This window comes from Bos indicus x Bos taurus, chromosome 6 (genome assembly GCF_003369695.1).
Source record: "Bos indicus x Bos taurus breed Angus x Brahman F1 hybrid chromosome 6, Bos_hybrid_MaternalHap_v2.0, whole genome shotgun sequence".
In the NCBI taxonomy this organism is placed as follows: Eukaryota; Metazoa; Chordata; class Mammalia; order Artiodactyla; family Bovidae; genus Bos; species Bos indicus x Bos taurus.
In genome coordinates, this window is record NC_040081.1 from 58,792,577 (window position 1) to 58,809,350 (window position 16,774).

The following is a 16,774-nucleotide window of genomic DNA, read 5'->3' on the forward strand; positions in this document are numbered from 1 at the left end:
ACAAACAAGTTCCTCTTAAAATTTAAAAAGCGCTTGATTCAGTCATTTAATAGGAATTTCCTCCAAGTGTTTACTATGTGATAAAACTGTGCTAGTCATTAGAAACAGAATCGTGAGTGAAGAATGGTACATTCCCAGCCTTCCTACATTTTACTCTCTATGGGGAAACATCAGTAACACAGATGCATATAAAATAACTATTAAGGAAGATACATACAGTCTTGTGGGAATACACAATAGAAGCATCTAACATAGCAGGTCAGGGATGCTTCAAGTTTATTTATTTTTGGCTGTGCTGGGTCTTTGCTGCTGCTCAGGCTTTTCTCTAGCTGTGGCGAGCAGGGGCTATGCTCTAGTTGCAGTGAGCAGACTTATTGCAGTGGCTTTTCTTGTTGCCGAGAACAGGTTCTAGGGTTCAGTAGTTGTGGCACATGGGCTCAGTAGTTGCAGCTAGGCTCTAGAGCACAGGCTCAATAGTTGTGGCAAATGGGCTTAGTTGCTCCGAGGCATGTGGGATCTTCCCAGGACCGGGGATTGAACCAGTGTCTCCTGCATTGGCAGGCAGATTCTTTACCACTGAGCCACCTGGGAAGCCCCTTCCTGAAGTCTTGAAAATTAAGCTCCTAAAGGAAATATAGGCATTAACTAGGGGAAACAAAGAGGGTGGTCAGAGGAATAAAAAGGATGAATTTAGGGCAAGCAATTCAGAGCTAATGACAGCCATCAAGAATTAGAAGCAGTATGTCCATTGTAGTAACCCAAGAGATTTAGAGCAATGAACAGATTCAAGAGATGATCAGGACTTCCCTGGTGGTCCAGTGGTTCAGAATCCGCCTACCAATGCAGAGGACAGGTTTGATCCCTGATCCTGGGAGATCCTATAGCCACAGGGCAACCAGACCCCATGTGCTGCAACTATGGAAGCCAATGTGCCCTAGAGCCTATGCTCTGCAACAAGAGAAAGCCTACATGCAGCAATGAAGACCCAGTGCAGGCAAAAAATGAATAATATTTTTTAAAAAAGAGCAAGATGATCAGGGAATAAAAGCATGATGATTTTATTAACATCCTCCCCCTCCTCTCATCTCACACCAAAGGTGACACTATCTTGGCTTTGACAGTAAAGGTTAGTTATGCCTTGCACAGATATATTTAAGGGTATCAATTTCTTAATCAACTAAGGGAATAAATTTCTGGCTCAACTTTCACAGGTACTCTTTCTCAAAATTAATTTGTCCAAGAATAGTGAAGAAGGCAATGGCACCCCACTCCAGTACTCTTGCCTGGAAAATCCCATGGACAGAGGAGCCTGGAAGGCTGTAGTCCATGGGGTCGCTGAGGGTCGGGCACGACTGAGCGACTTTACTTTCACTTTTCACTTTCCTGCATTGGAGAAGGAAATGGCAACCCACTCCAGTGTTCTTGCCTGGAGAATCCCAGGGACGGGGGAGCCTCGTGGGGTGCTGTCTATGGGGTCGCACAGACTCGGACACGACTGAAGTGACTTAGCAGCAGTAGCAGTGCATTTTACAAAAGAAAGACTTACCTTTTATCCAAACAAACCCTTACTATGATCCATTCACCAGGGGTAAAATTCTGGGAGCCAAACAAAGGGATAAAGTGAATTCTGGTTTGGGGAAAGTCCCTTATACTGAATAATCAAGACACTTCAAATCTGTCTTTCCTCATTTTATATTTATTTTTGTTAAGGGTGAAGGTCAGAGGTAGAAACAGGACATTTTGGACATGTTCTGAATTAAAAAAAAAAAAAAGAATCCACTTAAATTAATGAGTTGGAATATTTTAAAAGCAATTTAAATATTTTGCAGGACTACAAAAAATGGCAAGCGGTAGTGGATAAAATTGACATGGATAGAACTTAAAATATTTATTCAGTAAAAGTTACTTAGTTATATCAAATCTTACAATACTTTTTCCACTTGGAGGTTTCATCTTATATGATGTTTAATACTTTTATTAACAAAATTATACACACTTATATCTAAAAACATATTAAATGCCAACTTAAAATGGTCTGAGCATTGACTAAAGTCAGAGCCATTCTCGAAAATTTCCAAGGTGTTTCAGTTCAGTTCAGTTACTCAGTCATGTCCAACTCTTTTCGACCCCATGGATTACAGCATGCCAGGCTTCCCTGTCCATCACCAACTCCCGGAACTTGCTTAAACTCATGCCCAGCATGTCGGTGATCCATCCAACCATCTCATCCTCTGTCATCCCCTTCTCCTGCCTTCAATCTTTCCCAGCATCAGGGTCTTTTCAAATGAGTCAGTTCTTCGCATCAAGTGGCCTAAGTTTTGGAGTTTCAGCTTCAGCATCAGTCCTTCCAATGAATATTCAGGACTGATTTCCTTCAGGGTTGACTGGTGTGACCTCTTTGCAGTCCAAGGGACTCTCAAGAGTCTTCTCCAATACCACAGTTCAAAAGCATCAATTCTTTGGGGCTCAGCTTTCTTTATGGTCCAACTCGCCCATCCATACATGACTACTGGAAAAACCATAGCCTTGACTAGATGGACCTTTGTTGGCAAAGTAATGTCTCTGCTTTTTAATATGCTGTCTGGGTTGGTCATAGCTTTTCTTCCAAGGAGCAAGCGTCTTTTAATTTCATGACTGCAGTCACCATCTGGAGTGATTTTGGAGCCCAAGAAAATAAAGTCTCTCACTATTTCCCCATCTATTTGCCATGAAGTAATGGGACTGGATACCATGATCTTCGTTTTTTTAATGTTGAGTTTTAAGTCAGCTTTTTTTCTCTCCTGTTTCAATTTCATCAAGAAGCTCTTTAATTCCTCTTCACTTTCTGCCATAAGGGTAGTGTCATCTGCATATCTGAGGTTATTGATATTTTTCCTGGCAATCTTGATTCCAGCTTGTGCTTCATTCAGCCCAGCATTTCTCATGATGAACTCTGCAGATAAGTTAAATAAACAAGGTGACAATATACAGTCTTGATGTACTTCTTTCCCAATTTGGAACCAGTCCTTTGTTCCATGTCCAGTTCTAACTGTTGCTTCTTGACCTCTATACAGATTTCTCAGGAGGCAGGTCAGGTGGTCTGGTATTCCCATCTCTCTAAGAATTTTCCATTTTGTTGTGATCCACACAGTCAAAGGCTTTGGTGTAGTCAATGAAGCAGATGTTTTTCTGCAACTCTTTTGCTTTCTCTATGATCCAGCAGACATTGGCAGGATGTTGATCTCTGGTTCCTCTGCCTTTTCTAAATCCAGCTTAAACATCTGGAAGTTCTCGGTTCACGTACTGTTGAAGCCTCACTTGGGAGAATTTTGAGCATTACTTTGCTAGCCTATGAGATGAGTGCAATTGTTCAATAATTTGAACATTCTTTGGCATTGCCTTTCTTTGGGATTGGAATGAAAACTGACCTTTTCCAGTCCTGTGGCCACTGCTGAGTTTTCCAAATTTGCTAGCATATTGAGTGCAGCACTTTCACAGCATCATCTTTTAGGATTTCAAATAACTCAACTGAAATTCCATCACCTCCACCAGCTTTGTTCACAGTGATGCTTCCTAAGGCCCACTCGACTTCACATTCCAAGGTGTTTAATCACACTGATTCTGGCATGAAGGACAGCAGCTGGGCTTGCAGTTATCGGAATGCTTTGAGGCTATCAAGTTTTGTCTGCAAGTCTTACAGTTTCTTGTAGTTTCTGCATTATAATCTTGCTGTTACTTGTAGCTTTACTGAACAACTGTATTAAAATAAATGAAGGTAGTTGTAGAGATTGTTTGGTTTGCTCACACATGGAGCCAAGTTTAGGTGAAAGGTACAAATCAAGGCTTAGATCCCCTTCTACCTCCTTGTGTATTTCAGCAAAATACATAAAAAAAGAATTAAAATGACATCAGTAGTACGGTTTCTGAAGTGGGACGGACACATATGAACCTATGTTAAGAAAGAGCATCAAGATTGCTTTGCACTGACTTCTAAAAGGAAAAAAAAAAGCATTTAAGATAGTATGCCACTTTTCAATATTCTCTTAGGAACATACAAGTAATAAAGTTTAAAATTATAGGTCTAGGATTTGTTCATGGAGTGGACGGCTGCAGGTGTGTAGAAAATGAGATAACTAGAGGATGTTAGGGGACTGAGTATTGAAAGGGTTGTCTTCTTGGATACTGATACCAGAATCACCATAGAAGAATGCTGAAAAGACAGGCAGAAGTCCAGTGCTAAAATCTTCAAGGAGTGAGGAGTAATCCAGAGGTCTATAAATAACTGTGAAAGCTAGGGTAGAATACTCTAACAGCATGAGCTTCAAGAGTTGGAGAGTTTTAGGGAGGAGAGAATGATAGCCTGGCTGTCCAAGAGAGAAAGTGGGAAGAGGTTCACTGTGTCTCCATTCCTTGGTCATTGGTCTGGAAAAGAAAACCGCTCTCACTCAAGAGGCAAGAGTTAGTACCCTTAAGAAGATACCATGTTTTGGGGAAGAGAATGTTCAGAGAAAGGGTTGAAAATATGGGGCTTTTGCAGATGATGACCCTTAAGTTTAGGAGGTTTGGGGCATGAGGAAAGGTATGAGATTGAATCAGCTGAGGGGGAATGAATGATGATGGCCTTGGAGTCTTGGACTTATGGAAGCCAATATAAACAGGGGTATAGGACATGACAGGATTAATCAAGGTAGTCTCTAAGGTGAATTACCACAGCCAGGCCATGAGTGTAGGGAGAGAGTAGGGAGCCTTGGCAAAAACATGTAGGTATCAGTGAGTCTTGCTGTCAGACACGATGATATTGGGGCTGAGGCCAATATAGGGGTGACCTCACTGTGGAGGGGTCTCTTTGGGTATCACCTGACAACTCTGCACATATTCTTATCTTCCATCTTAAAACAACAGCAATAGAAACTTCTTCTCGTCCCAGACCCACATCGCTCTGAAGTTACTACTCCATTTCTCTGCTCCCAATCACTGTAAACCCCCTCCAAAGAGTCACTTGTACTTGTCTCTCTTTCCTTACCCTAATTTCTTTCCTTAACTACTCCAAGCTGGGTTTTCATCATTACTCTAACAAAACATCTTTTCTCAAGTTCACTATGAATCCTTTGTCAAAATGTTTAACTCTCCACCTCGATGTTTTTTCTTAGTAGAATTGAACACCGCTGAGCCCTCCTCCCTTTAGAGATTTGCTTTCTTTCCAGGCTTCCAAGACCACATTCATATGGTTTTCTTCTTCTTTCACAGGGTGCTCCTTCTCAGTCTATTTCGTAGGTTCCTCTTTCAACCAGGGCTCTAAATACGTACCCAGGTCCAAGTTGAAATATAGTTGACATAAAGCATTATGTTAGTTTCAGGTATACCATGTAGTGATTTGACATTTATATACATGAAATCATCAGAAGTCTAGTAACCATCTGTTTTCAGTTATTAGACTATTATTGACCATAGTCCCTATGCTGTATATTACATCCCTGTGACTTATTTATAACTGGAGGTTTTTGCCTGTTAATTTCCTTCAGCTATTTTGTCCTCCCCTGCTTCCCCACACCACCTCCCACCCCGCTCTCTCCCTTCTGGTGACCACCCATTTGTTCTGTGTATCTGTTTTCATTTTTTTCTTAATATTTCACATATCAGTGAAATCATATGGTCTTTCTGACCCACTTCACTTAGCATAAAATATCCTCCAGATTCATTCATGTCACAAATGGCAAGATTCCTTTTCTTTTAATGGCTGAATAATATTCTATTCCATGTATACCACATCGTTATCTGAGCATCTGTCAATGAACACTTAGTTGCTTCTGTGATCTTTAGTATCTGGATGCACTCCAGGTCATGGAGCAAAAGCAAATTTTCACTTTTGTGTGTTTTCGGAACAGTTACATGTCTAGCTCCTTTTGGGTAACATATATCTGCTCATATAATTAACACTATTGGATAGCAAATGTCTGTCTACTGGACCTGTATTCTAGGAAGAAATAACAAAGGAAATGTAACTGCAACCTAATTTCCTAGAGATTCTTAGAATCCTTCTGAATACTGGCCCCAGACTGCTATTACATAAATATTCTTCGTATAACTCAAAGTTCTTCTCGCTCAGGAATGTCTTAGTTAAGGGTAAAAAAAATCTTACCAAAAAAAAACCCTGTTTAATAAAGGACTTTAACATTTTACTAGGCAAAAGATGCTTGCTTCTCTTCCCACAAAAATCAAACAGAAAACAGTGAGTGTTACTAATGTTTCCTATTTATTCATTAATAAAAAGTGCATAGTACAAGCCCTTTTTCCCAATCCAAGTACTCAGTAAAAGATTACAATAAACCCTGGATGGCACAGACATGATTTGTTTGGCATGATTTAAACATTTAAAAACAGCAGTTAACATTTGGTACATCACATGACCACTTTTGCTTTTAACAAAGTAATCATCAGACACAGTAACAAATACATATGACTTTTCATTTAGAAATGTTATAAAGTTAAGACTAAACCTACTATTGCAACAACAAAAATTTCACCCATTAATTTAAACTCTCGATTTCTCCTTCAAGTTGCTGTTTTGTGTCTTAAGCTGAGCTGGTCAAATTTTAGCACATATTCATTGACAGACTTTGATTCAGGGTGTGAGACTTCTGAGGTTCCTTTGAAAATATAAGATACAGATAATTTATAAACACTGTAACATCGCATATCACAAAGACACTAAAAGTAACCACTGAATGGCTGTAGTTAATAGTTACTTTAGAAACTCTCTCCAAGTAGTTTAAGTAAAATATGACTTGTTGAACATGGGATAGTGTTTGGATAGATACATCATAAAATCTTTTACTATACACAGTTCTAATGTTTTTTCCATGTGGAAAGCAAAACAAAACAAAACATTATTTTGCATAAAATAACATTAAATAACTCTAAAACAAAATAAACTATTAATGGCATTTGTGGGCTGTTTAAGAGCCAAAAGTGATTAAAATGTGAAGCTTTTTTCCAGACTATTTAAAAATTATTGTAGCCATAATTTAGGTGAATGTTTACAAGCCAAATAATGAGTAAGGGTGTGCTCAATACAGAATAATATAAATTACTAATTAGGTTAAAAGGAATACTTTATGTGCTACCCCATACTATCTTTGTTGGGAGGGCAGAGAAATTGTACAAGCAGAAAAACCAAGACTAAATACTTCACTAAGAACTTTTGTTATTAAATAGACGGTCCATATAGGAAAAGGTTAATATTCTAATGTAATGTCAATTAAGTATATGTGACAGAAATGAAGAACTAGGAATAAGAACCCAGATTTCCAGGTCTCTAGCTAATACTAGATATTGTTTCTAGGTCACAGCCACTTCCTTCAACCAAAGTCAATTCTTCTTTGTGGCTTACAGGGTCTTAGTTCCCTGATCAGGGATTGAACCTGGGCCCGAGGCAGTGAAAGCATTGAGTCCTAATCACTGGACCACAGGGAATTCCCCGAAGTCAATTCTTAGTTCTTTGTGAACCACAGATTCAGTGACACATCACTATCTCTTCCAGAGACTAGCTTTCTAGCAGCTTAAACAGCAGACCGTTACAAGATATGTACTAGCCTTCAAAGTTCAGGGGTGAGGGCAGAAAAAGAAATGATTACAGGGATTCAGCTCCATCTTAGGCCATTCCTGCCCTTTCTGCTTTAAAAGCTATGAAGCTGAGAAGGCTTTTAATAGGCCATATTGAGAGGAAAAACCTTAAATCTATGGTGTTCTTTTACCCAGGATTTGACTTACCTGTGTTATGACACCCCTCGATTAACACAAGTAATTAACAGTAGGTTATTTTATTTCAAGAAAAGTTGAGCACAAAGCCAAGATGCACAGGAGGAATGCAAGCATTCGATATCAGGTTATATAATGAAATGAAGCCCTTACAGTGTTTATAGCCTAGAACAGAATCATAATAAAGGAGAAAAATACCCTACAAGTGTCACGTAATTGTATCAGAAACTCTATTAAACAGTACAATAATATGGAGAAGTTTATTCAATTCATACAAGTAATTTCTCAGATCTATACAGTGAAAAGCTAAACTGATCTGGGAGGTGGAGCATCCTTACATTGACAGCAAAATATCTTCTAGCCCCCATAAATCATCTGCAATCATTTGTTAGAAAAAAATTCTATAACCACACAGGTCATGCAGACTTTTTATGCCATTTGTATTCATTTTCTTTCAAACTGAACAAGAACAAATGAAACCTTTTACATTTTTATTCATTTCAAAATTTTCCTTATATTAGTGCTCCTCCCCACCCCAATCCATCCTATTACCAAACAAGAATGAGACAGAGATTGAGAAAAAATATCCTTGATTGTTTCTCATTTTCCTCCTTTTCCCTTGGAGTAAACCAAGAATTCATTAAATATTTTTTAAAGTCAGAAAGATAACAAGACTCTAAAATTTTTCTTCCAAAAAAAAAAAGAGAGTAAGTAAATAGCATTCAAATGTCAGTAATCAAACAGGCCCCCAAGACAGCTTTAAGATAGTTTCATTTAACAGGGAAGTTTACAACACAAAAGCAGCTTCCTGAGAGGCACCCACTTTAAAAATAAGTTATAGCTTAAATTATTACTGTATAGATTATACCTGGCAAAGGTAGAAAGAATTAAATTTTTTCCTCCTTTCATGAACTGTGTAATAAGGCTAGTGTGCAGAGGCTTACAAATTTCATATAATGGACTGTAAATCATCCACCATATTTAAATCATGTTTATTTAAAGTTTTCTTAATATTAGACATTTTATGGGAATAAAAACTTAGTAAACAGTTATTTCATTTCTTTTCTCCTCTTCTTAGCCACATAAATCATCTGTAGTGGATGATACAGATTTCAGCTGTAATTTGTAAAATATTCCAAAAGTTGTCACAGTCCTAAGAACTAGAGAAAACTGCCATCCACAAATAAACTACCAAGGTAAATGTAAATACAGTGTGGTTCTAATCTTCTTTCATACAATCTCAGGTAACCCCAAATACCTTTATAAATACCTTATTAAAAAAACAATTTTTAAACCCATTGAAACTACTTAAAATATTTAAATGTAGAAATCTCAAATTTCCTTCTATCAGGCCGGAAATTACCACAAAAATTATGATCACAGTTACAAACAGAACGAATGGAATGTTTAAGTTCAGGATAACCAAAAAAGCCCCATGTAACTTTTTAATGTAATCATTTACTCAAATATAGGAAAGGTGATGACACAGGAAGCAAAAATAAGCTCGCAAGTGAAATTTCTAGAAGCTCATGAAAACAATACCATCCCATACTGCAGATGCAAAAGAAAAAACAGTTCTAATGGGGTTAAGAGTACTCTGGTCATCTTCGTTCATTTGGTCGTGCAAGGTGTTAAACTATTTTCACTTCCCATATCCACAAAGTTAGTCCACAGGAGGGGCTGGTGGATCTTGTCCCTGACATCAGAGAGAGAGAAATTATGAAATTGACTTCTTAAATTCCCCAGTGCAACCAATCTAACACATACAGTAAGAACTGAGCAGCGATGGCCCTCAACTTCCCATCCTAAATCATATACTTATTTGGACTTCTATGTTTCTGCACAAGAGAGCACTGTGATTCACCAACATTTATCTTTCTTTGTAGTAAGGAAAAAAAGAAAATTTTGTAACAGTGATATTGACTTAGGTGAAAGTGCTCTCCCTGACAGCTCCAGAGGTGATATTTAAACCAGTTAAGGTAGTCTCATCCTTCTTGCTAATAAGGTGACTGAGTACAGTACAATTAAAATGAAGCTAAGGACTTGTATTTCTCTCTACAGAACATCTGTCAGTGAGGAAATAGGTGGCTCCAGCTCCTACTGGTAGCTGCCCTACAGGGACCAGAAAGGGAGCCTACCTTGGAATAAATAATGGTCTGAGGAAGAAACTAGGTCTCTAATGAACTGTTAAAACTTTCTAAACACTGACCCTCCCTCTGGATTTCTTGATATGTACACCAATAAAGCCAATTACTTAAACCAGGCTGAAATGATTTTTGTTACTTATAATAGAAAGCATCTGAACTGTAAAGGAAAGAGCAGAGCTTTTAGGAACCTTTAGCAAGATTCCACTTATTTATTACTCTGATATGCTATATGAAACCCCAGATGAGGATAATCAATTTTTCTGCTTGGAATTGGTCAATATGTCTTCATGCTTATTCACAGAGCTGTGGGACTACCACTCCTAGAACTGCTGGTCTACAATGAACTAAGGTTCAGGGGATGGTAATCTTGCATTTCTGTCACTTTTAAATGGCTTCTAATTTAGCTCCAAACATTGAGGATGTTGCTCTTTGATATGAAAGTAACAAAACTGTACATAGAAAGAAAAAAGGCTAGGGAGAAAGCACTTTATCAAGACAACATACAAGCTGTTTTATGGATACACTCCTCCTCTCCAAGAAAACCTAAAAATAAGGCATTTTATATAGGGCTAATGACAGCTTCTTTCTTAACTAAAGTCAGCATGTACATATCTAAATGTTCCAGTCCCAAAGCACTGACCAATTAACGTTGCATATTTGCTTTCTCCTATATAAGCAACTGGTCTAGTTAAACTTCTTTTTAATATTAGCAACACAAGATTGGGGGAAAGAAGCAATTATTTTAGGCTGAAGAAGGGAACTAGTGGGATAATTTGGTGTCATCAAGTGAATCCACCATGGAAACAGTTTTAAAGAGATAATACCCAAATGAAATGAGAAAGAAAAAAAGTATAAATATTGGCTCTGAAAAGAAAAAGAATCCTTTAATGGAGGCTCTATTAAAGACGGTAATCAAAAACTCCCTGTTGGGTCACTATATCGTATTTTTCATTTAGGTTCTAAAAATTGTTATAATCATGATATCAAAATTTATCAACATAAATGATTCCTACCATTCCTTTTGCCAGCTCAGCTGACCTATTGAGATGCAGAACTGTCAGAATGAATTTGAGAGAAATAGGATGGGAAAGCAGGTTGAGCCAGATGGGCTCTGTGTCTCTGCTATATTTGACATCTAGGACAGAAGGGGAGAAAATGGAGAGAGAGAGAGTGAATGAGTGAGAGACAGAGTGTGTGTGTGTGTGTGTGTGCGCACATGCAAGTGTGTGTGCACGCACGCAAGTGTGTGTGTGTGTGTGTGCACGCGTCCGCCCAAGTAGGGACATTTGAACTGTAGCTAGTAAGAGTATCTATGAACCTTGGGACATGAGAGGCAAGGGATCAACTGTGAGGTGGACAGAACTAGAAACTGGAGGACTGAGATTTGAGAACTATCACTGTGGATTATCATGAACTGGACCATTTTTTACGTTTCTTGTATGAGTAAACATTGAAATTCATCTTAAAATGATGTGGGGGCTATTGGTCTGTACTTCTCTATGTGTAACGCCATGAAAACTAAGCCATTTGGGATTGCAAGACTTACTGGAACTACATAGGAAGAATTTAATTTACTCTATGAGCTAAATCTTCCTTTTGCTAATTTAGATATTTCAGTCAAAACAACTCCACCCCTTTCCCAGACTACACCCCAAAAGATCTCTAATCCACAACACTTACATTATGAGGACTGGCTGGTTTTCCAGTTAGGTTGGATCCTCTTAGATTAGGAGGTCTCAACAGAAACAAGATCACTGCAATAACCATCCAGGCCATCAAGATCATGGTAATACTGATGCCATTATCGCTAGAGGGTCCTGGCACTAAAGACAAACAGAAAATGTATTTGCAACAAAAACTGTTGAATAATTACCATGTTGTTAGTAAATGTAAAAACAAACTTTAATGTTTAAATAACTTCAAAATTGTATTAATATAAAAACTATTAATAATTTTAAGAATTATTAAATATTTACATCTTCAATTTCCCTTTCCTCCTGTGAGAAAATCTAAATGGTAAATGGTATAAAATAGTCATAAGCCAGAGACTATTAAATAAAGATTCTTAATAGTATAGTAGTTCTTAATAATTTGGGGTAATAGAATCCTTTGAGAATTTGATAAAAAAAAAAGACTCCACTATAAGAATCCATGTATACACATTTAACAATTTTGTATATATTAATAATTGCAACAGATTCATGGCAATTCATAGCTATACTGAGATCTGCAGAACCCAGGTTAAGACCACTTGATATACAGAAAAACCATGCTAGGGGAGAGGGGATTATGCATTTTAATTACAGAAGCATCCTGAAAAAACAATAGAGCTTAAGGAAAAGGGGACATCTCAGTTGTGAATTAAAGATCCCTTTAATGACATTTTCAAACAAAGAGATTAATTTGGCCTTGTTTTGGAAAAAGAATTTGGATTCAGATCTAGCTATTTCAAAGTCTATGCATTTATCCAGAGGGAAAAAAATCAGGTCTGTATAGCTATCAGTCCCTCACGGCAGCCTTATCTTATTTATTTCAGAATAATAAGTACCTGGCTCATGGAACAAGCTTAACAAATTTATAATATATGAAATGCGTATTAGAGAACTCAACGTATCAGAAATGAAAATTCTAGATGAGATTTCTAGAGAAAATAGTATCTATAGGTGGTTACTGTCAATTTTATTTTTTAAATACCACTCAAATCTGTCCACTTGCAGCTCCACACCCACACTTGTTCAAGCTGCCATCACTTCTTGTCTGGTGTACTGCTATGGCTTCTTAACCAACCTCCTCATACTTACTCTTGACTCCTTTAATTCTATCCTTTAAGCTGCTTCAAGAGTGATTTTTAAAAAAAAGCAAAATATTATCTATTATGTTTATTACTAAATAATAGTTAAAAGTTGAGCGGCTACTTTGAACCAGGCATTATCTCTCTTAATCCCTTTTAACAATCTTTTTATTTTTATTCTGGCTGAGCCTGGAGACGTGTGGGATCTTGGTTCCCAGCTTCCCAGACCAGGGATGGAACCCAGGTCATCAGCAGTGAAAGTGCTGAGTCCTAACTACTGGACCTCCAAGGAATTCCTTAGCAATCTTATTTTATGGCAGGTATATAATATCTTTCATTTTATAGATGAGGAATCTGGGGAATGGGGGGTTAAATCCCAATGTCATACAGTCGGCATGTGGCAAAGCTGCAGTTTAAATACAGTGGTCCCATTCCAGGGTCTGTGCTCTTAACCTCTTTACTATGTCATAATCTCTGACAGTATCACATAGAAGACAGGCCCCTGAAAATTATTACTCCTGTGGGTAGTAAAATTGGCAAATACAGATTTTAAAAGGATTTTTGATAAATTTACAACTAGCTGTTAGAGTATATAAAGGTAGTCAAAGAAAGAGAACTGTGCTGTCTACATATGATTACTTCATATAGTGCACCACTCAGAAGTAAAATGCTGCACTGGTTAGACCTCAAGTGTAAGCCCAATGCCAATTCAGTGTAGAAAATGGGTCCCTTGCTTTTTGATGCTCTTCACGAGTAAAGGACTGTGAAGTTTCAGATAGTTAAACCTCTGATCCCAAGTTTGCTAATGCCTAGTTCTAGACAAAGCAAACGTGGTAAAATGCTCACTCTCTGTGTGAGACTCTCATGGTGCTAACATGACTCCTAGTCCCCCGATGTTGTCTCCTAGCTTGGTTCCTACCGCAGCCTCTCCTTCCTGCACGCTGCTGCCGAAAAAGTCTGCTTACGACACTGCTCTTCACACCCCTCTGCTGACTAACCCAGTGACTCACTCTCCACTGTCTACTGCTTTGACTCTGAATGCTTCAGCCTGGCCTTTCCTCATAAGACGTGGCCCTACTCATCAATGTTACCTCTTACCATTTCTCAGAAAAATCATCCTCTGCCCTAGTCAACCTCACTCCTTCTTCCTCCTTTATCCAGTGGATCCCTGACTTGCCTGCCCAACAGAATAGCCTGTGACAACATCAACGTCACCATTTCTAAGGCCCTGCCTCATATCATCTCATTCAGGAGCACCTCCGGGGTGGGGTCAGGAACCAACAATATTTTTAAAGCTTTCCAAGTGACTCTGATGCAATAGTTCAATGCTAGTTTGGCTGCCATTCATCAACTTCGCAAACTCTGTCCTTCTGGGGAATCATTATTTTTCCCAGTCTGGCATGATCTCATTTAACTCATTCAACAACATCCTACAACCTGCTCTCGTCTGGTGAAAAAAAGCTCCATTTTCTCTGCCCATTCTTTCCTTTCTTCTCTAGACTAGGGTAGCATTTCTAGTTTGAAAGAACAGTTTCCTACTTCTCCTAATTAGTTCATTAACTTTTTAAAAATGAGACTATCTCATAGCTGTTTGACTTTACCTCCCCTTAAATAAATAATCCCTGTGCCTCGATTTTTTTTACCTGTGAAAATGGCAATATTACCACCATCTCACAGAACCGTTGTGAAGACGGAAATGATCAGTACACGAAAAGGAGCACAGTACCTGGAACACAATAGGTATTCGATAAACATCAGCCATTACTGATCTGTGCTCTAGCTGATATGTCCATTACATAGACATACTCTGCAGGGTTATTAACAAAAAGCTGAAAACAGACCTAAACATTTGCCAAGAGCATCCAATTAAGAAATTATGGTATGTGGGGGTTGGGGTGAAGCTGTAACACAATGGTGAGGTTTACATGAGACAAGCAACAAGCTATTTCTTGACAGAGGGGAAAAAACAGGTGAAAAACAGTGTGTACTAAGAAAGGGGGGTGGCAAATAATAAATATTTGCCTGTATATGCACAAAGAAATTGTGGAAAGATACCCAGAAGGCCAATAATACCCAGAGACAGGACCTGGATAGATGGGAGAATATGAGCAGGAAATCATCTTTTCACTATATACTAATTAACTGCTTGAGTTTTGAACCACGTATTTTGGGATTAGAGATACCGGATACCTGAACTGACTTAGGCTTCTTCATGAAGTCTCAGAACATATAAGCTACTCAAGCTCCCTGGCACTGCATGCAGCAAATACAAACAAGTATCAGGAGCAGCTGTTGTAAAGTCAACAGGGAGAAGTGAAAGAGCCTTTACATGATCTGGCCACTATGGTTTTTATTGTGATAACTTTTTGGTACTAAATATTCTAAACATTAATATAGTACCAAATAATCTGATATTAAAGAAGTACAATCACATGGGGGATATAAAACCTGTTCTCTTCACTGCCTAGGAATTATTTGCCTTAAGAGGATAAATACTTTTTACTCTATGGTCTAGAAAAATGTCACATCATAAAAATGTAAAAGGATTTTGTACAGTAAAATACACTGTTGCATTCTACTCAATGGTTAAGTCTTTGGTTACAAGAAAAAGTAAGTATTATAATCAAGTAAGATGTCAAACAGGATAGTCACAGTGACGCTATTAACTTAGTTGGACACAAGGAAGATGATAAAGAGAGAGGATCTAACAGCTGACAGATCCTGAGGGATTATTTCTCTAAACTTATACAGACGGCCAATGATCTAGTCATTCACGCCTATGAAACGGAACCTCCATAAACCCCCTGAATGATGGGGTTCACGGAGCTTCTGGGCCAGGGCACACATGGAGTTAGCCGGAAGGACGGTGCACCCAAGAAGACAGGGAGGCTCTGCACCCCTTCCCCTGGTACCCTGCCCTATGCACCTCTCCCATTTGGTTGTGGCATCTTTTATAATAAACTGGTAACAGTAATTTAATTATTTTCCTCCATTCTGTTAGCCATTCTCACAAGTTACTGAAACAGAAGCGGGGTTGTGGGGACCCCTGATTAATACATATACTTTATATATGAGCATTAGCTCGTTGCTGAAGATTTAAAATACACAGAAAAATAATTACATATCACTCAGAGGAAACAACTGCTTAAACCACTTAAAGACATGGCTGTTAGAAAGGATTTCCACCAAATGCTAAAAGGACTGGGGTGAGCAGAGCGGGTGGTGGACGACTGGCCAAGATAACTGAATTAATACTCAAGCTCTAGAGTCTTGCTTTTATGTTTGGATTAAAGAAGTGAAATTTCACCCACAGAAATAGGAGTATATTTGGTTTACAGGTGGGGCTGGCTCAAGGGTCACAAACATCATAGATACAATAAATTTATTTTTTCCCCCATAAGAAGTTCAATGAGATTAATTTCAACAAGAAGAACAGGTTTTAGTTTTTCTGCTGAGGCAAAAATCTGAGCTGCTTATCAGAGGGAACACTCTAGGTTAGTGAATGCTGCTGAAGAGGCAACGTGAAGAAACCTGGAGTGGGGGACTGATCACCACCCATCATGCCCCAGACCTAATGGAACGTCTGTCCATTACTTTCTTGCCCAGAGGCGTATGGTTATTGTCCTGTTGCACCAAACGACTACCTTCTGACAAAGCTTCTACTTTGAGCCAGGCACCGTACTAGCTTCTATTTCTCTAAGTTGTTGCATTTACAGAATTTGATGGGATGCCCAGTTCACACAGTATTAACAGTAATTAATAATGTAGTAACGAGCCTCTTTATAATGATACCTTACTGTGTTTTGCTTTAGCTTCATATACATAATAAAGCAGCACTCAGCTTCAGAGATATGAAGTACAAGCAACTAGCCTACTAATTAGTGCAATTTGGCAATATGTCAAAAGCCTTAAAATGTACATAAGGATGTTTATTTAAATATTATTTATTATAGCAAAAATATATTAGTAATCTAAGATCCCAACAGAAGGGAATTATTTGAACACTGGTACATCCTCATAATGAATTATTATTTAGTAAATATTTTTAAGGTAAATACATGTTGATATAGTCACAACATAATAGTGAAAACCAACATAT

The 16,774-nt window shown here is 38.2% G+C and overlaps 1 protein-coding gene across 5 annotated transcripts in view; it reads right to left on the bottom strand.

Annotated features, from left to right (window-relative positions):
* Positions 1-6,209: 6,209 nt before the first annotated feature.
* SMIM14 (small integral membrane protein 14) overlaps positions 6,210-16,774 on the bottom strand; it is a 144,751-nt gene continuing 134,186 nt past the window's right edge. For all 5 annotated transcript variants that reach the window (XR_003511518.1, XM_027544304.1, XM_027544305.1 and 2 more), the window contains 2 exons: positions 11,565-11,707; positions 6,210-9,433 (listed from right to left, as the gene is read on the bottom strand). Coding sequence is in view for 4 of the 5 variants with exons in the window: in XM_027544304.1 (XP_027400105.1) it covers positions 9,401-9,433; positions 11,565-11,707 (176 nt within the window). In the remaining variant the exon portion in view is untranslated. The remainder of the gene's footprint in view (positions 9,434-11,564; positions 11,708-16,774) is intronic.